The 21,570-nt window shown below is 34.8% G+C and overlaps 1 protein-coding gene across 1 annotated transcript in view; it reads right to left on the reverse strand.

Moving 5' to 3' along the window:
- The window catches only part of STXBP5L (syntaxin binding protein 5 like), a 304,365-nt gene that overhangs the window by 12,987 nt on the left and 269,808 nt on the right, over positions 1-21,570 (reverse strand). Inside the window, exons 24-25 of the mRNA XM_036243664.1 lie at positions 8,462-8,632; positions 6,159-6,398 (exon numbers count right to left, since the gene is read on the reverse strand). Of these exons, the coding sequence (XP_036099557.1) occupies positions 6,159-6,398; positions 8,462-8,632 (411 nt within the window). The remainder of the gene's footprint in view (positions 1-6,158; positions 6,399-8,461; positions 8,633-21,570) is intronic.

Consider the following 21,570-nt stretch of genomic DNA (forward strand, 5'->3'; position numbering starts at 1 on the left):
TCCCAACCTCCCACGAAGGAAAAATAATGCCAAAAGCTATGATGAATGATTTAATTAGAATTGATCCTTCTATAAAAAAGCATATTACCATAACTACCTGCCAAGGGAAAACTTTTCTAAGTATAAATAGCTTAGCATCCTCAATTTAGAGATAGCCTAAATTAGGTTAAAAAGACAAGAAATCTATATTTTTTTTAGCCATTTTACTTATACTTGATGCTGACAAGCTGTCAGCATCAAAACAACAATTTCTCAATAAGGTGCCCTTGCCAAAATAGCTGCTTTGTTTCCTAATTTGTGTAAAAAAGATTTTGTTTATATTCTGTTCATTAGGTTTTTACAGGGTTTTAAATTTTCTCAACAATGTATTATTAATCCTTATCACTCTGTCCTTAATCTTTCTTAATTTACAAAAAAAAAAAAAAAAAGGAAAAGAAATGTAAGCAAATCCAAACCACAATCTTTACTATTTTGGAAATATACCTCATTACAAAGCAAGCTTCAATTTAAGGGCTTTCTATAAGATCTTAACAATTCAGTCTACAGCAGCGGTTCTCAACCTGTGGGTCGCGACCCCTTTGGGGGTCGAATGACCCTTTCACAGGGGTTGCTTAAGACCATCGGAAAACACATATTTCTGATGGACTTAGAAAAGAGACACTGCTCCTCTGTCTCCAGGCGGGTCCGCCCACATGCAGATACGCCCACATGCAACATGAGGAACTATATTAAAGGGTCGAGGCATTAGGAAGGTTGAGAACCACTGGTCTACAGTAAATAATTGACCACACACTTAATTAGGACTTCTTTCTTAAAGGAGGTCTCACAGGCTAGGAGTATACCTGACTCCAGCTTTCCAAATAACCAACCCTCCCTACTACAACCTTCATGCATTCAGTCAAGAAATATTTATCGAGGGCTTACTATATGTTCTAGCTCTGTTTTAGGCACAAGGGATACAACAGTGAATAAAAAAGACAAAAATCCCCCTACATAGAACTTATTTTCTATGATACAGAAAATATATATGATAAGTATATATATATGAGATATTAAGTAGTAATACGTACTAAGGAAAAAATAAACCAGAAAAGGTATAGGAATTTTTGGGAAAGAATGTGATTAAATTTTAAGTAGGGTAGAAGGTGTTATTGACTAAGTGTCAATACCTCTCCCCTCCCCAAATTCATATATTGAAGCCTTAACTGCCAGTGTGAATGTATTTGGAGATGGGTCCTCTCAGGAAATAATAATTAAGGCTAAATGAGGTCATGGGGGGGGGGGCTGATATGATAGAATTGGTGTCCTTACAAGAAGAAACCCCAGAGAGCTCTCTCTTCCTCTCCGTGGGGACACAGGAGAAAGGCGGTGAGCACAGTGAGAAGTGTCTGCAACCGGAGGAGAGAGCTCTTACCAGATACCAACACTGCTGGCGCATTGATTTGGGACTTCCAGTCTTCATAAGTGTGAGAAAATACATGTCTGTTCTTTAAACCTACTAGTCTGTGGTGGTGTATTTGCTTGAGCAGATAAATACAGAAGAGGAGGCACCATACTATAGGAATTAGGGCTCAGGACATATTAAGCTTGAGATGCTTATTAGGTATCCACTGGATGTCAAGTAACTGGATATTTATGTCAGGAATTTGGGGATAGGTCCAGTCTATAAGTAGATATATGACCCATCAGATTATAAATGGCATTTAAAGTCATGAGGCTAGCTGATTTCATCTAGGGTTTGAATACAAATAGAAAACAGAAAAGATTCAAAAATTTAGTCTTTGGGTATTCTGGTATTTTAAGTCCAGTGAAGTGAAAAGGAAATAACAAAGAGGACTGAGAAGGACTGGCTAGAAATATAGGAGGAAAACTAGGTAAATAAAGTGTCTGGAATCCAAGTGAAGTGTTTCAAGGTAAATTGTGTCAAGTAAGGTATTACCTGAGGATTGACCACTGGATTGGCAATGAGATCCGTGATGACCTATATTGAGACTTTTGTTGATTGGTGTGGGAGAAAACTTGATCACAATGTACTCAAGAGAGAATGGGAGAATAAAATTAGAAAGAGTGAATGTAACAACCACTTCAAGGAGTGTTGCATTAAAGATAAAGAAGTGAAATGGGGCATTATGGGAGAATAGATTTAAGAGAGGGTTTTCCTCTTTTAATGAGAAAAACAATAGCATGTTTGTATGCTGATTTAATAGACATATTTATTACAATTATACAATTATATGTAATAAAATACATATAACAATATAATTATAAAAAAAAAAATTGCTGGATTGACTTTCTTGAGAAGTTGAAAGGGGCCAGAATCTAGGTGCACGTGGAGAAGTTGACCAGGTTAGGAGCTTACATAGATTAGTCATAATAATAGAGAATATAGAGACCATGAAGATAGAGGCAGATAGGTTGGTAGATGTGTGGTGGCAGCTGCTGAAGTCCTTAATCTGATTGTTTTCTTTCCTTTTTAAAATTTTTATTTATTTATTAATTTTGTTTATCTTTATTGTTGAGAATATTACAGATGTCCCCATTTTCCCCCCATTGCCTCACACCACCCCCAGGCCTTCACTACAATACTGTCTGCCCATGTTCATGGATTATGCATATATGCATATAAATTCTTCCCTCTAGGATCCATAAGTCTGTTCCATGTTTCAGTTGCATCAGTGAAAGAGGACACATCATTATTAGTTGAGATTGAAAACAGAGGAGGAGGTATTGGAGGTTTGAGGAGAGTGGAGAAAATTGCAATTGTTCAAGAGAGTGGGAGAGAGAATGAGATAACTATATAATTACTCAGCAACTATAGTATAATTACAGGAGCCCACTAGAGGTTATTGGTGACTTATTTCAAAATGAGACTACTAGTATGGTTATATATTTTCTCCAGCCATATTCAACCACACAGGTATGAAATAAAGTAGGTAGAATTAAATTTAACCAGGATTTTGATTAAGCTTAATATGCATGTGTGATATTGTGATTTTTAATAAATATGTATTTGGTCTTCATCCTTAGTTCTGGCACAGAGCTCCTAAAACCCTTGGAATTTCCTAAGCTATGAGAGCAACACAGGTTTTGTTATATTAATAAGGCAATTATTGGCCCTCTCTTTAGGGTAGGGGCTAGTTGCAGGGGAACCAACCAAATGCTTACAGGATTGGCCTCAAGGAGAGGAGCTGAAGATTGAGCTCGATCACCAATGGCCAATAATTTAATCAATCATGCCTGTGTAATTCAGTCTCCATAAAAACCTAAAGGGAGGGATTTGGGAGAGCTTCTGGGTTGGCGAAAAGGTGAAGGTTCGAGGAGAGGCATGGAAGTTCTGTGTCTTTCCCACATACTTTGTGCTCACACCTCTTCTATCTGGATATTCATCTGTATCCCTTTGTAATAAACTGGAAACAGTAAGTAAACAGTTTTTTTGAGTTCTGTGAGTTGTTGTAGCAAAGTAATCAAATCCAAGGAGGGGGTCGTGGCCTCTGATTTATAGCTGAGGCACAGGCAGTAACAACCTAGACTTGTGACTGGCCTCAGTCTTCTGGGACTGAGCCCTTGTGGGATGGATCTGATGTTATCTCCAGTGTCAGAATTGAGTTAAATTGTGGGACACCCAGCCAAGTGTTGCAGAGAATTGCTTGTTGTGGGGGGAAAAACACCTCCACACCTCTTGTGTAAGAAGAGCTGTGTGTGTGGCAGTAGTGTAAATGAAAGTAGGGAGATAAAGTGACACACAAGAGAAGCACAGACGGGGGGACTGGGTTTTTCCTTATCCAGGAGGGAAGAACTGTAGGCTTTTCCATCCCAGCCTGAAAAGTTGCATTTGTATGATCAGTATCACCTAGGAGCCTGTTAAAAACACAAATCCCTAGACCCCAGCCCAGACCTTTTAAATTAGAAACTCCAGGGTAGCACCGAACAATCTGTGTTGTAACAAACCCTCCAAGTGATTCTGATTCAGACCACAGTGATCACTACTAGATGGATACTCTAGATGCTTTCTCGTTCTAAAATTCAACGACTTAGTTTCCATATCATTGATTAGAATCTGTTGTGAAGATAATTAAGATAAATGTATGTGAAAAGATTCCTTAGAAAAGAAGTGGGGTTTTCTTTGTGAAGAGGTTTTTGATTACTGATTCAATCTCCTTAATTAGTTACATGTCTGTACAGACTTTTTATTTCTTCATGATTCAGTCTTAGTAGGTTATATGTTTCTAGGAATTTATGCATTTCTTCTAGGTTATCTGGTTTGTTGGCATATAATTTTTATTTCTGTGTTATGAATTGTAATGACTCATCTTTCATTTCTGATTTTATTTGCGTCTTCTCTCGTTTTTTCTTAGTCTAGCTAAAAGTTTGTCAATTTGGTTATTTTCAAAATACCAATTCTTAATTTCACTAAAAAGTGGGCTAAGGACTAAGAGAATTGTGCATGTTTCCTTAAAAATTAGAAATATGTAAAAGATATGTTCTCATTGTGAAATAAGTTTAAAATTAAAATAATCCTCTGTATCTATGAGTTTGTTTCTGTTTTGTTTGCTCATTTGTTTTGTTTTTTAGAATCCATATATAATTGAAATCATATCGTTTTTGTCTCCCTCTGTCTTACTTATTTTACTCAGAAACAAACTTACAGATATAGAGAACAAACTGATGATTACCAGATGGCAGGGAGTTGGGGGATGAGTAAAAAAAGTGAAGGGGACTAAGATGTACAAACTGCCATTTATAAAATAAGTCACGGGGCATAGGGAATATAATCTATAACATCGTAATAACTATATGTAGTGTCAGATGGTCACTAGGCTTATGGTGATCATTTCAAAAGGTTTATAAATGTCAAATCACTAATATACATCTGAAAGTAACATAATGTATGTTGACTATAATTGGAAAATAATCTAAATAGATAAACTTGTAAAATACAATGCATTTTATAGTCTGAATTGCCCCCCACCTTACATTTATATATTGAAGCTCCAAACCCCAGTAGCTCAGAATGGCCCTATATTTGAAATAGAGACTTTAAAGAGGTGATTAAGTCAAAATTAGCCTGTTAGGGTGGGCCCTAATCCAACTGACTAGGGTATTTCTAAGAAGAGGAGATTAGGACACTCAGAAACGGGGTGGGGAGTGGGTACAAGCATATAGAGGGATGGCCATCTGCATGTTAAGGAGAGGCCTCAGAAGAAACCAAACTTGCCAACACCTTAATCTTGGACCTCTAGCCTTCAGAAGTATGGGGAAATAACTGTTGTTTAAGCCACACACACATACATTTCTGTGAATTTGCCACACTAGTAGAGTGTTGACTATTCCACCTACAAAAGTAATAATTCATACATATGAATTTAGCACACCAGTAAACAAGGAACACACAACTTTAACCTACCATACCATTTATAGTCTTTTAAAATAAAACTCCTTATACTATATATTAATAAAATTATTATTTTTTTACTTAAGAAATGTGTTTCAGAGTTTTTGTCATAAATAAGAACAGGAGACAGTAAAAGTTATTAAGAACAAGTGTAAAAATAATAAAAGGAATAATAGGAGTAATCTCACTCATCTCTTTTTTGAAAGAAAAAGATAATTCAAGTAGGAAGAGAATATAACATATGCTTTAACAACAACACTCATAATTTAGGTCAAGGTCTCTAGACAGTAGGATAAAAAGGAAAGAAATTGTGTGAAACGACGAGGAGATTATCAAGGACTTTAGAAAGCCACCTCAAGTCAGACCACGTCTAGCTTAATCATTCTGAGTTCTTCAAGGATGATGTAAAAACACTCATAGGCTCTGATCTGGCATGGAACTTTAGAGTAATGCTTTAATTCATTACAAATAACTTTTTAACTTTTGCAGTGAGGTTTTTTTTTTTCAGTACTTTTCAGAAACTTATTTCCCAAGGCATTGTTTAGGTTGGCAGTTTCACTACCATATGGTTGTGCTATTTTATCCTAATGGAGAGGTAAGTTGCAATATAACAAATGTTGAAATAGTATATGACTTTGAAATTCTCAATAGTTCCTATTACATGGACTACTTTATAATCTTTGCTCCAGATAAATACAAATCAATGTTTTACAATACCTTATATTTAAATTTTCAAAAGTAGCAATGAAAGAATAAAAATTCTTACCAGTTGGCAATACCATGACTGGCTCTGTGAGTCTTTGTTCATCTGCTGAAGGTAGGTTCAGGGAGAGGATTAACACCATTCCAAGACTAGTTCCAACAAACAAACAAGGGGAGATGGCTGAGTCATTTTTCCGAGCAAAGGACTCCATGAAGTACAGTGCTGTAATTGCTTCTTTAGAATCTCTGTCAATACTGGAGATGCTAGAACTTCTAGAACGATTATAGGAATTTTCTCGGCTTTCTGTGGAAATTAAAAACATTTTTTAAATGTTAGTGCATCTCTAGAAAAAGTAAAGTCAGACTTAGTATGTGAAAACCAACATTAAGAGGGGATGTAGAATTTGATTCTTTGTTAGGTGATCTGGAAGGCAGCTTATCCAGTTCACCAAGTTATTTTGAAAAGGAAGAGACTAAAGTCCAGAAGTGTAAATCAAAAACTTAACCAGAGCTGGGACTAGAACCTGACTCTTCAGTTCACTAATTTTCTCTTTACATCTCCTCACAAATTAATTGAAAATCTCTATCTGAAAAAAAAAATTATTCTAAATAGTCAAAGTTATAAGAATAACTTTGCTACCACTTTAATTATGCTTTCCTTCTGTCTCTCAATTGTTAGAAGTATTCCTAATGATTTCTTAGCAATTTCCACTTACGGACAACATTGTGGCTACTAACCTGAAGGGTCATGAATGTTTTATGGCGAATACATTCCCCTAATGCAACTTTTGGTTTTGCTATATCTGGAGTGATTATAGTTGTAAAAAACTGAACAATTTACCAAGGCCAAAGAGCAAAGGTTATCTTCCTGAACTAGTTTCCAGCTGCCTACCTTGAATCAAATTCAGTCCTAACTGCGTAGGAGCTGTAGACAGTGCCATCCTGTCGATAGTGGTCATCTTTCTGAGAGGCTTTAGCCCACTTGAAAAATACAGGATGGTCTCAGGTTGTCCTGTTCAACACTCACACAATTGCGTACCCTCCAGCAAGCACAGACTCACTGCCTCAGTTAAAGTGTATTACAAAGGTTGTACTGTTCTTAGAAACTTCAGAGTACAAGTTCCTCATATTCTTCTTTCTATTGCCTTCACTCCTTTCCCTCTTGATAGGCAGAAGTGACTCATTTTTATAAAAAGAGACTGAATTCCTTAGACTATGCTTTTCCTAGAAAACAAAATATAGTATACCTAATTTCCCCCTTTTATCTCTCGGCAAGTTTATAAACATAATTGTTTGTAATAGAATTTAGAGATGAGAATAAGCTTGGCTATAATCTATATATTTTATAGATTTGGAGACAGAGACATAGAGTTAAGTAATTTTCCCAGAATGCATCACAAATTAGGAGCAGAAATATCTAAAACTCAAAATTCCCAATTCTCAATCCAGTGATTGAGTGCTGCTTCTTTTATAACCTTTACATTTTGCTTATATTATAACATTCCTAGCTAATATGTTCCTCCAATTTTTCCATTCATGGTTCATCAATATTTATGGTTGCTACTCATAGGCACTTGTGATAGATAACAATGTCTGCACATCCATGGGCCAGATTTAGTATGGCATAATATTAAAGAAACAAAAAAAACTAAAAAAAAATTATTTAAAAATTTTGAAGAATAATATAGATCATTGTTATCAAATATTCTGAGGGACAGAATAGAATTACCTCAGCAAATCTTTCTAAGATAATTTTCCCCTATCTCTCTCCACAAAGTTCTTTATCAGCAGGACAGTAGCAGCAAAGTTACAGGATTCCCTCCTGTTTTTCCTCTCTCTAAAAATTTCTGGCCTTCTGGCTCTTGTACTTTACTCTCTGTCCCCACAATCATTCCATAAGTAAGCAAATAATCCTTTTTTAAACATATGAAAAAGGAGACTATACACTCTAGAATTCAGTATCTTGCCTTCCCCCTTTTTTTTATCACATGCACTAGAGAGTTGAGAAATTAAGGTTGCCAGATATTAACTATTTACAGATAGAGACACTAAGAGGCTTACCACTGAGATGGAAAGAAACTCTTAATTGTCATTGGAATGTAGACAACAGATTAAGGCATTGGTCTCCCTTTGTACAGAAGAGGTAAGAATCTGCCAATAAGCAGAGCCACCCTGGTTTTGGAGGTAAAGGAGGAGGTGTAGTGCAGAAGTCATGGCCATAGCCTGACCAGGCTGTTACTCATTGACTAGAGTTGACTAGTTTTTTATATCTTTTACACATGACCTCCATTCCTTATCCTCCAGTTCCCATTACCATCGTATGTCAAATTTTAATTGTATCCAAAAATATTTGTATGTTTAACCTACCTTCTGTTGTAACTGGTAAAGTAATCTCCATGCAAGCAGCCGACTGTGCTTTTCGAAATGGTGGTCTTCCAGGACCCCAGCGATTTACTTTTGAAACATCAGCACTAGAAAGTCGTTTTCCAGAACTGCAAGTCTGAGAAGTTGGACTTGTGCAGTGTCCATTTACATGATCTGTACCAAGAGGAAGAAAGCAGCATAAACATCATAATTAAATCTTAATATAAAGGAATCCAAGTGCATAGGTTAATAAATGAAGAAGAATGCGAATTCTTTTTGTTCAAGCCATGAAAAGATGGCTAAATCCTTGGTATTTTAAAATTTTGTTACAATTTCAGTAGTTAGCCAAAAATTTAATAAGATATTTATTAAATATAAGATTCATTTTTAAAATTTGACTAATTAACATAGTTTACTATTCTATATCCTCACTATATAGTCTACCATTTAATTGCAATACAAAATAGGTTATAGTACTAAACTTTCTTTTGATTAATTTAAATAAATACCTATTTAAGTTTTGGAAATGCTTCGAGTGCTTTCAGATTAAATTATAGAGTGGAAGCACCTTATTGTGTGCAGTTGAGAATGGTTCTTAAGAATATTCACTCTAGAGCTAGACTGCCTGGGCTCAAATCCAAATTCTACTAGTTTTACAAATTATTGAAGTGTTTATGCTTTAGTTTCCTCTTCTGTAAACTGGGAATATTTTTATCTGCCTCAAGGAGTTTTTGTGATAAAACATGTCACATGCAGAAATACTTGCTGGTATATGGTAAAGTCTGAACAAAATTATTATTGTCACTTGTTTCAGAGTGTTAACACTGCTCATTTCTAAGAGAAACAGTACTATTTAGAGTGAGTTTAGCTGTTTTGAAATTACTTAAAGACTTGGAAATAACTGTATAAAAATGTCTTATTTTTCTTAATGCTAAACAATAATATTTGAAATATTATCTCATAGTTCTGCAGTATTCAAAATGCATTTTAAATGTTTACATTTGGTCATCCAAAAGGCAATAGAGTTACATGGACTGGCACTCAGTGTCCACTCCATTACATACTTTCTACATTGCAGAGTTTGAACACTTAAAATTGTACATTTCCTAGGTTCCCTTGCAGCTCATGCAAGGACGAGAATTAGGTTTCACTATTTGAATACACTTGTGTGTTTTACTATTTTTTTTTAAATGAGAGTTAACATTTATTGAATATTTTAAATGCCAGGCATTTTATACACATTATTCATTTAATCTTCACAACAACCCTGCAAGGTATGTGTTTTACTATCTTGATTTTGGAGATGAGAAAACTGAAACTCAGGAAAAAAGTCTTCAGAAAATTGTCCAATATTACATAAGTAGTAATCATGGAGGCAGGATTCTAATCACAATTTTTTCATTAAGTGTTTGTATGTTTGAAAACTAGGACACAGGGTCATTTAATTATTTGGGAGGGCTTAGGAGTGGCTTGTGTAATGCACAGTGAGATCCAAGCCCTTCAGGGCCAGTCATCTTCCATACTAACATACATCCCAGAAACCTGAGATTTCCCAGGTGGGAAGGCAGAAATATCCCATGAAGAGTCAGCTGAAGTCAAGAGCTCTACCCCTCCTTCACTATCAGATTTAGTCTTACAGATAGGGCAACAGCTAGCACTAACAAGGGCTTAGAATAAATTAGAAAATTGCAACTACTTTGTGGGTACAAATTATAAAAGTAAGCCCCACCCTGGGTACACCAGTTAGGACAAATTGCCCCTTGTTCTACAGCTCACTGCTCATCCAGAAAGATGTGGGGTGGACTCACAACTCTCTTAGCCAGGTACAAGAGTATATGGCAGAGCCTGAGGAATAGTAAAATTTGTTTACTTAGCCAGACCCCTTGCACTTGCTAAGCCAAAGCCTCTGCCTAGCTATTACCATCTCTTGCTGGCAGTTCCATGCGAATATTATTTCATTTCAGCTCATAACAGGACAGTATCAATTATGAGATTACTCAACATGCTAGTCTTTCTGCCCCTCCCTTTAACCCCCGAATATGCTGTAGTGACCAAATTTTCCTCAGAGTCTTATGTTTGACTCAAGGTCTAGCTTACATTTCCATATATGGGCAGCCCGGGGTTTTTGGCCATATATTTCTGTTTTCAATAGGGCTGATTAAATTGAAGGATTTATTTTTGTACATAAAATTTTTAAATAAATGGAAGTAAATTTGCTTTATTTAAAACTTGTTTTTCTACCATGCTAAATATTCAAGATAGATGTAAATTGATACAAAACATTTAGCAAGAAATTTGGTCATAGCCCAGACACAGTTATTCTGGAAATTTATGATAAATAATTCTAAATATAAAAGAAAAACAAAAACCTCTATGGATAAAAGTAGTCTCTGTAGTTTTAGTTTTTATAGATAAAAATTGGACACCAGCTATCCTTTAAAATTGAGCATAAAATTTTAGGTAAAATGTGGTATATAAAGACATAATAGTATGATGACCTTTGAAAATGTTTCTGAAATGCTAAATAAATTGAAACATAAAATATCTATGATATTATGTGTTTGGGTTAGCTCTTGTATAAAAATCCACTACAAATGTTACTGACAATCATTATATTATGTTCACAGATTCTGTGGGCCATAATTTAAGTAGGCTGAGGCAAGGTAGAGATATTATATCCATGATGTCTGGGACCTTAGTTGGGAATACATGAATAGCTGAGGACATGGAATCTTTTGGAAGATTCTTCTTTTTTTTTTCTTCAAATATGTTTTTGATTTTAAAGAGAGAGGAAAGGAGAGGGAGAGAGAAACATCGATTGATTGATCCGTTGCCTCCCATATACCTTGACAGGGGACCAAACCTGAAACCTGGGCACTTGCCCTTGACTGGGAATGGAACCAGCGACCTCTTGGTGCACAGGATGACACTCAACCAACTGAGCCCCACAGGACAGGGCTGGAGGTTTCTTTACTCACATGCCTGGGCTAGAATGATGCAAAGGCTGAGTTCAGTTGGGACTGCCAATTTTGGCTTCTTCCGGAGGCTTGGGCTTCCTCATAGCATGGTAACCTTTCAGGGCTTCAGAAAGTCTGGCAATTAATTTGAAAATGGAATGAAAGCCATATTTCCATTGCTTCTGTGTTGTTGCAATGGAGGCTATGTTTTATTTTGTTTTGCTTTGAAAGCAACTTTGCAGTGGCTAGTCACAAGCTTTTTGTATGTCAAGAGGCAGTTGTAGTAGATTCCTGATATTATAATAGCATTTTCTTCAGTTCAACAATTGATTGGCAGTAGTCTTCTGATTCTTTGCTTCTAACAGTAGCAAAGGTGTCTGCTCCCCAGGTGTCTGTTTGCTGGCATTATTCTGAAAGTCATACCTGTAGGCCAAGCTTAGAGTTTACTTCTCCAGTCTTTCAGTGATTTAATAAGCACCTAGTTTCTTGTATTAAATCATTTCCTGCATTAACACAACTAGACTGGTTTCTGTTTCCTAGAACTGCTCCCTGATTACAGGGGTGCTTTAGCCCAGGTGTGGAGCTCTATGCCATGCAGAGAAAATTTAATATTCTATTAATTCAACTGTGAAACAATAAGCACATTAAAGCAAAAGAGGAATTGTCATTCTTTATTTTACAGAAAGACTCCCAAATTTAAAAAATTTACAAGCATCTTTAAATTAGCTGATTCTGTTGTGCCTTCAAATCAAGATTTGATTTAATGTATTTAATTGCATAAGGTCAGGTACAACAATTTACTGATAAAAGGCTTATTGAATATAATTGAAATTATTATTATTTTTATTATTTTTTAAATCCTCACCTGAGGACATTTTTGCATTTATCTTATAGAGTGGGAGGGAGAGAGGAAGGAAGAGAGAGAAAGAAACATCAATGTGAGAGAGACACATTGAGTGGTTGTCACCCACACAACCCCAGCTGGGGCCAGGGACAAACTGCAACCGAGGTACGTGCCCTTAACGGGAACCGAACCTGGGACTCTCTGGTCTGCAGGCCAACGCTCTAACCGCTGAGCGAAACTGGCCAAGGCTGAAATTATTTTTAATATAGCCCTTGCCAATGCTTAACAGAAGAATATAAATGAAGATTTAATTTAACACTTCATAAATTAGTCTGGTTAAACAAACTTTTTAATACACTCTACAATTTCTAGAAAGTTAAAAGTAGATTACGCCAGCGCCATAGAAGGTGATTCTACAGTGAAATAAATGTTGAACGCAATGCTAAATCAAAATAAGCACTGGCTTTTAAAAACAGTGAAATAAAAAGACTGCATTTAACCATATAAAATACAGCCGACATTAAGTAATTGGTTAAAATGCTTGTAAACCTACATTTTACCTTTGCTTACTTTTATAGTTAATCAATGACTCTTTTCCTTCCCTTGCTTCTTAATCATTGGTTACGTAACCCTAGTTGAAGGACAAATTGGTTTGTTGGCTGATTTAATGTTGGTTGTTTGCTTGATTAATTTGCTTAAGCAGGAAAATAATTTATTAAATGATACCAGGCAGCTCAACCTCTCAGGGAGAATCTTCGAGGTATACTCAGAAGCTTTGCAGCCAAAAACAATGCCCATCCTCACTGGAGCTATTATTTTTAGTTAAGATACCACTCTGTCAGTGGCTCAGCATCAATGATGCTGGGGCCTAACTGCTGGAGCTGTGCTACCACTGGCCTGGTGCAGGAGGACATCTCTACTGTCATATCACCAGAACTGAGGTTTATGTAATTTTTAATTTCTTTATTTCTGTGTTTTTGACTGTGAAACGAGGCTATATAATTTCTGTATGTTTTTGCTGACACTTTTGAGGTTTTTAAGTTCTTATTTTGAGGGCATTTTTTTTTTTTTCCTGAAGAATTTTAAGCTGAAGACCCAAAGGCTGAACTACAGACTCCCTTTTGAAGTCAGCTCAATCATTTTTTATTCCTGGCTTTAATCTGATTCATCTGCAGCAAAGTTTTCATGGCTATGATTTTGTTAAAATGCCTTGAATGAATACAGGTTTATATACTCTGAATTTAATGTCTAGTCTCTGAAAGCCAAACGTTCAATGAGTTTTTCCTGTTTATTTCTCAGTAGTGTATTTTTTTTTCAAGTTTAATTTCTAATGCATTTAAACATCCATTTAGGTGGATTTTTAAAAAGTATCTGGGCCCGGACCGTGTGGCTCAGTGGCTGAGCATCGATCCATCCACGAAGAGGTCACCAGTTCGATTACCGGTCAGGGCACATGCTCAGGTTGTGAACCAAATCCCCAGAAGGGGGCGTGCAGGAGGCGGCTGATCAGTGTTCTCTCTCACTGATGCTTCTCTCTCTCTCTCCCTCTCCCTTCCTCTCTCTCTAAAAACCAATAAAGAAAAAAAAATATTTGGGACCAAATTTACAGTCTTCAGGAAAATAATCTCTTACTGAAAACACTGCCTTAGGTTTTGTAACTGATGAATAGAATGTTTTAACTTGGAATAACAATATTTGTTTAATTTAAATTTTCAGCTTCATCAAGGTATAATTGATATATAAAATTGTAAGATATTTAAAGTAAACGTCATGATTTGATATATGTATACATTTGATATATGTACACCATCTAGTTAATTAACCACCTATTATCTCACATATTTATTTATTTGAGCTTTTCACCATTGAATATGATGTTAGCTGTGGGTTTGTTATATAGGGCCTCTATTATTTTGAGGTATGTTTCCTATATCCGCATTAAAATGAGTTTGGAAGTGCTTCCTTCTTTTCTGCTGTTTTTTTTTTTTAAAAAAACTTGAGAGGGATTGGTATCAATTTTTCTTTGAATTTTTCGTGGAAATTAGTGAAGCCACCTGGTCCTGGACTTTTTCTTCTTGGGAGATTTTTGATTACTGATGCAATCTCCTTACTAGTAAATAATCTGTTCAGATTTTCTGTTTCTTTATAATTCAGTCTTGGAATGTTGTATGTTTCTAGGAATTGACCTATTTCTTCTAGGTTGTCCAGTTTGTTGGAGTGTAGTTGTTCATAGTAGCCTCTTATAATCCTCTGCATTTTTGTAGTATCAATTTTAATGTCTCCTTCTATTCTGGTTTTATTTGAGTCCTCTCTCTTCATAAATTTGGCTAAAGTTTTGTCTATTTGTTTATACTTCCTATTGTCTTTTTAGTCTATATTTCATTTTTTTATGCTCTGATCTTTCCTTACTTGTATTCATTTTGGGCTTCATTTGTCCTTTTTCTAGTTCCTTGAGATATCAAGCTAGGTTGTTTGAGATCTTTCTTTTTTTTTCCCAAAGGTTTTATTTTTATTTATTTTTTAGAGAACGCGAGGAAGGAAGAGATTGATAGAAACATCGATGTGAGCCCTGGCTGATTTGGCTCAGCAGTAGAGTGTCAGCCCACAGACCAAAGAGTTGCAGGTTCGATTCTAGTCAAGGGCACGTATCTCAGTTGCAGTTCGGTCCCCTGTCCCTGGTCAGGGTTGTGCGGGAGGCAACCAATTGATATATCTCTCTCCTGTCAATATTTCTCCCTCTCTCTCCACCTCTCCCATTCTATCTGAAGATAAATGGAAAAAAAGTATCCTCGGGTGAGGATTAAAAAAAAGAAAGAAAGAAACATCGATATGAGAGAGAAACATCGATAGGCTGCCTTCTGCATGCCTCCTAGCAGGGATCAAGCCCTCAACCCAGGCATGTGCCCTGACCAGGAATCAAACTGGGACCTCTCAGTACATGGGACAATGCTCAACCCATTGAGCTACACTGGCCAGGCCTTTCTTGTTTCTTTCTTCAATTTTTATTAATTTATTTTTGTTACAGATGTGTCTCCTTTCCCTCTCCCCCCATATCCTCTTGTTTTTTAATGTAGGTGTTTATCACTATAAACCTCCCTCTTAGCCCTGGCCGGTTTGGTTCAGTGGTTAGAGCGTTGGCCTGTGGTACAGAGAGACCTGGGTTCAGTTCCCGCTAAGGGCACGTACCTTGGTTGCAGTTTGTCCCCGGCCACAGTTGGGGTTATGCAGGAGGCAGCCACTCAATGTGTTCCTTTCACATCAATGTTTGTCTCTCTCCCTCTCTTCCTCTTTCTCCCTCCCACTCTATCTGAACAAAAATGGAAAAATGTCCTCGGGGTGAGGATAAAAAAAAAAACAACAACACAAAAAACCTCCCTCTTAGAATTGCTTTTACTGCATTCCACAAGTTTTGGTATATTGTATTTCCATTTTCATTTGTCGCAAGATCTTTTTAAATTCCTTTTTAATTTATTCTTTAACCCATTGGTTGTTCGGTAGCATGTTGCTTAATTTCCATGTATTTTTGAATTTTCCAGTTTTTTCCTATAATTGATTTCTAGTTTCATACCACTGTGGTCAGAAAAGAAGCTTGATATGATTTCAATCTTATGTTCAATAAAGCTTATTTTATGCAATAACAGTTGGTTTATCCTGGAGAATGTACTATGTGTGTTTGAAAAGAATATGCAGTTTAATGCTTTTGTATGGAATATTCTGTAAATGTCTGTTGTGTCCATATGGTCTAAAGTAACATTTAAGTCCAGTGTTTTGTTTTGTTTTTCACAATTTTATACTTGATTCTTTGGTTGTTAGGTTGTTTCCATATCTTGGCTATTGTGAATAAAACTGCAATTAATACTGGAGTGCAAATATTTCTACAAAATACTGATTTCACCTCTTTTAATAGATACCCAGAAGTGGGATTACCGGATCATATGGTTGGTCTGTTTTGAGAAAACTCCATACTGTTTTTTATAATAGATATAATAATTTACATCCCCAAAAATTGTACAAGGGTTCCCTTTTGTCCATACCTTTGCCAACAGTTATTACTTGTCTTTTTTATAACATCATCCTAGTAGCTATGAGGTAATATTTAATTGATTTTGATTTGCATTTGTCTCATGTTTAGTGATGTTGAGCACCTTTTTATATGTCTGTTGGGTATTTGTAAGTCTTTGGAAAAAAAATGTCTGCTCATTTTTAATAGTTTTATTTGTTTTTATGTTTTAATTTTATAATTGAGTTACATGAATTCCTTATATATTTGGGGTATCAGCCACCCTTATCAGATATATTGTTTGCAATTTTTTTTCTCACTCCATAGGTTGCTTTTTCATTTTGTTGATGGTTTCCTTTGCTGTGTAGACACTTTTTAGTTTGATGTAGCTTCTATGTGTTTATTTTTCCTTTTGTTGACTGTAATGTTTACTTTGGGTGTCAGATTAAAAAATCACTGCCAACAACGTCAAGGAGCTTTTTGCTATGCTTTCTTCTAGGAGTTGATGGTTTCAGGTCTTACATTTGAGTCTTTTATTCATTTCAAGGTGGTTTTTGTATATGTTATAAGCTGTGTCCATTTCATTCTTTTACATCTGAATATCCTATTTCCCAACACCATTTATCAAGGAGACTACCCTTTTCCCATCCCTGTCATAATTTAATTGACCACATATGTGTGGGTATATTTTTTGGTTCTCTCTTCTGTTCCATTGGTCAATATGTCTGTTTTGATTACTTTAGCTTTGCAATGTAATTTGAAATTAGGAAGTGTCATGTAGCTATGTTCTTTCTCAAAATTGCTTTGGCTATTTGGAGTCTTTTGCAGTTCAATGTGATTTTAGGAATATGTCTTCTATTTCTGTGAAAAATGCCATTGGAATTCTGAAGAATTCCAAATTGCTTTAGGTAATTTAACAATGTTAATTCCTCCAATCCAAGAACATGGAATAGATTTCCATTTATTTGTGCCTTTAATTTCTTTCATCATTGTCTTATAGTTTTCAGTGTACAGATCTTTCACTTCCTTGGTTAAATGAATTCCTAAGTATTTTATTGTTTTTGATGCTATTATAAATGGCATTGTTTTCTTAATTTCTTTTTTGGATAGTTCACTGTTAGTGTATAGAAGCACAAATGACTTTGTATGTTAATTTTATATCTTGATACTTAAATGATCTTGCTTATTAGGTGGACATTTAGGGTTTTCTATATATAAGGCCATATCATCTGCAAATGTAATTGTTTTAAATTTCAATTTCTACTTTTTTCATTGCTGGTATATACGAATACTATTTATTTCTGCATGTTGACTTCAGAAATACTGCTAAATTCATGTATTAATTCTAATAGTTTATATACATATTTTAAAAGCTTTTTCTAAAACGAGCATGTATTCATAAATAATATTTATTTCTTTCCTTCTAATCTTTATATATTATAATTGTTTTTCTTCCCTTATTGCATAAGTAGAACAGGCAACAAACACAATATTAAGTAGAAATGGTTATAATGTAAACCCTTATATCATTCCTGATCTGGGAAAAGAATCTCTCAATATTTCACCATTAAATGTGATTATTTTTGGCCCTGGCTGGTGTGGCTCAGTGCACTGAAAGGCCACTGGTTTGATTTCCAGACAGGGCACATCCAATGTTTTCTTACTGATTTTCTATCTGGATGATTCATCCATTGATGAAAGAGGTATTGAAGTCCTGTACTATTTGTATTTCTGTTTCTCCTTTGAGGTCTGTTAATATTTGCTTGATATATTTAGGTGCTCCTATGTTGGGTGCATAAATATTTTAAAATGTTATATCCTCTTGTTGGATTGACACTTTTATTATTATATAATGACCTTCTTTGTCTTTTGTGACAAAATTCTACTTAAAGTATTTTATATTAAAAATATAGCTACCTCTTCTTTTCTGTTTTCCATTTGCATAGAATATCTTTTTCCATCCCTTCATTTTTAGTCTGGTGTGTACTTAAAACTAAAGTGAGTTTCTTGTAGGCAGCATATGGTTGTGTCATATTGTTTTTAAAAAAAATTAATTTAGCTATTCTTTGTCTTTTGATTAAATTGGATTCCAATTATATTTTAAGTGATTATTGATAGGTATAGACTTACTGTCATTTTGTGAAATTTTTTCTGGCTGTTCTGTAGTTGTTTTGTTCTTTTCTTCTTTTCTTGCTCCCTTCCTTTATGATCTGATGCTTTTCTTTATTGGTATGCTTAGACTCCTTTCTCTTTATGTATCTACTATAGATTTTTGCTTTGTGCTTATCATGAAGCATATATAAAACATTACTTATTTATTAAGTTGTTTAAAACTTGATGCATTTTTGAATATATAACATTGTATTAATTTTAGCTGTACAAACATATTTATAACCGTGTGTTTTAAGTTAGTAACAGGTTCAAATGCACTTTAAAGCTCTGCAGTTTTACTCTCCCTTCCTATGTTTTTGATGTCACAGTTTACATATTTTTATCTTACGTATCACTAAGAAATTATTGTAGCTATAGTTATTTAAACTACTTTTGTCTTTGCACTAGATTTATAAGTGTGATTTACCTACCTTCATTACAACATTAGATTCTTCTGAATTTTACTATATAGTTACCTTTAACAGTGAGATTTTTAATTTCATATATTTTCCTAATATATTAGCACCCTTTAATTTCAAATTAAAGAAGTTACTAATTAGCACCTTTTTGTTTCAAATTAGAGAAATTTAACAATTTTTATAAGGCCAGTCTAGTGTGGATGAACTCAACTTTTGCTTGTCTGGAATATTCAATCTCTACTTCATTTCTGAAGGACAACTTTGCTGGGTAGAGTATTCTGGGTTGGCAATTTCTTTTTTCTTTAAGTACTTTAAATATATTATGCTACTCCATTTTGGCCTGCAAATTTTCTGCTGAAAAAATCTTCTGATAGTCTTATAGGGATTCCTTTGTACAATACAAGTTGTTTTTATCTTGTTGTTTTTATGGTTCTCTCCTTGTCTTTAACTTTTGGCAATTGAGTGCCTTTGTTTGGGTCTCTGGATTTATTTTATTTCAAACTTTCTGGGCTTCCTGGATCTGGATATCTGTTTCCTTCCCCAGATTAGGAAAGTTTTCAGCCATTATTTCTTCAAATAAGTTTTCTTCACTTTCTCTCTTTCACCACCTCAAGTCAAGTTTGCATTTATCCCCACATACCCTTTTCTACCTCAATTTCAACAAGAGTGGAAGCACATTTTATATCATTTTGTGCCTTGATAATTTTCCATTTCACACTGGGTCTTGGAGATCATTCTACATTGACCCATGTAATTGTTTTTAGTATGGCATAATTGTTTACATAAGGACAAAGTTTTCATTTTAGGGCTATCCAGTAATAGATTTAACTATTTCCTTATTAATGCATTTTAGACTTCCAGTCTTTTACTATTTCAAAATAAGTAATGAAATACTAATATTTCTTTGCCCACAAGTATATTTATATCTGTAAAATGAATTCGTAGAATTGAAATTGCTTGGCAAAAGAATATGCATTTTAGATTTTGATTGCAAAATGGCTTCCAAAAAAGTTTAAGCAATCTACATTCCCACCAACCATGTATAAAAACTTCAGCTTCCCCAAATCTTCACCAATATTTTGCATTTTATAGTTCTTTGATATTTGTTAATCTATAGAAAAATACTGCTTTAATATTCATTTCTTTAGTAGTGAGTGTTAAACATTTTAAAATTTATTTTAAAGACATTTATATTTTTTTCTGTGAACTACCAGTACTTATTCTTTGTAAGTTCTTATAATGTGTTGTTCTTTTTCTTGTTTATAAGTATGAGCACTTTTCACATTATAAAAGTTAGTCTTATTTGTCAAAAGTATTGCAGAATGTCATTTGTCTTTTTTTTTTTTATCCTCCGAGGATATTTTTCCATTTTTTGTACAGATAGAGTGGGAGGGAGAGAGAGGAAGGGAGAGAGAGAGAGAAACATCGATGTGAAGGGACACATCGAGTGGCTGCCACCCGCACGACCAACCAGGGCCGGGGACAAACTGCAACCGAAGTATGTGCCCTTAGCGGGACGGAACCCGGGTCTCTCTGGACCGCAGGCCGACGCTCTAAACACTGAGCCAAACTGGCCAGGGCTCATTTGTCTTCTTACATTTATTTTTATATAAATGTAAAATTTATCAACTATGTGTTTTTCTTTGTTTTGTTTTTTTATGGGTACTGAATATTCTACCACCTCAAGCATAGCTATCTTTCCTTCAAGAAATATATGTTCCGCCCTGGCCGGTTTGGCTCAGCAGTTAGAGCATTAGCCCGTGGACCAGAGAGGCCCATGTTCAGTTCCACTAGGGGCACTTACCTTGATTGCATTTTGTGGCAACCAGTCAATGTGTCTCTCTCACATTGGTGTTTTTATGTCTCTCTTCCTCCTTCACTCCCTCCTGCTCTATCTGAAGATGAGTGCAAAAATGTCCTCGGGTGAGGATAAAAAAGAAAGAAATATATTTTTCATGTTCTTCTAACATTTTAATGATTTCTTTCTATACATTTACATATTTTTATCACATAGATGTCAATTTAGTTTGAGGAGATTATTTTTCAGGTGTCTATTTAGTTGTCCCAACATTTATTGAATGATCTGCCTTTATCCCACTGATTATAAAGGCTAATTATTTACAATTATAAAATTTCTGTGTGCATTTGGGTCTCTGTGAATTTCCTATTTTGTTCCACTAATGGAACTTTTCATACATCAGCACCAAAATAATAAAATTATTAATTGTTATATAATAAACTTTAAACTATAATTTTATACTATATTTTACTTCTGGTGGGACTAGACATCATTTATGAATCCTGTTTTTCAGAAATTTCATAGCTATTCTTACATGTTTATTTTTTCAGGTGAATTTTAAAATCACTTTGTTCACTCCTCTGGAAAGTCCTTGTTATTTTCAGTGAAATTAAAAATATCAAATACACATCAATTTCAAGTCTTCCTGTCCAAAACCCATAAAGCAATATATGTTTTATCATTCCTTCTAGTCCTATTCTTCAACAGAGGTTAAAATAATTTTTATATAGATAATATAGATTGAAGTTTAATACTTTGTCTTTTTTAATATTAATGTGAATGAGACTTTCCTCATTTTAAAGTTAATTTTTATTTATTTGTAGAAAAGCTTTTACTTCTGGTGTGTGAATACTGTAACCAGCCATGCCACTAAATTGTCATTCTCTATTTTTATTAGATATTCAGTTGATTCTCTTGAGATTTCAGGTATAAAATTTTATCC

This window comes from Molossus molossus, unplaced genomic scaffold (assembly GCF_014108415.1).
Source record: "Molossus molossus isolate mMolMol1 unplaced genomic scaffold, mMolMol1.p scaffold_m16_p_5, whole genome shotgun sequence".
Classification (NCBI taxonomy): domain Eukaryota; kingdom Metazoa; phylum Chordata; class Mammalia; order Chiroptera; family Molossidae; genus Molossus; species Molossus molossus.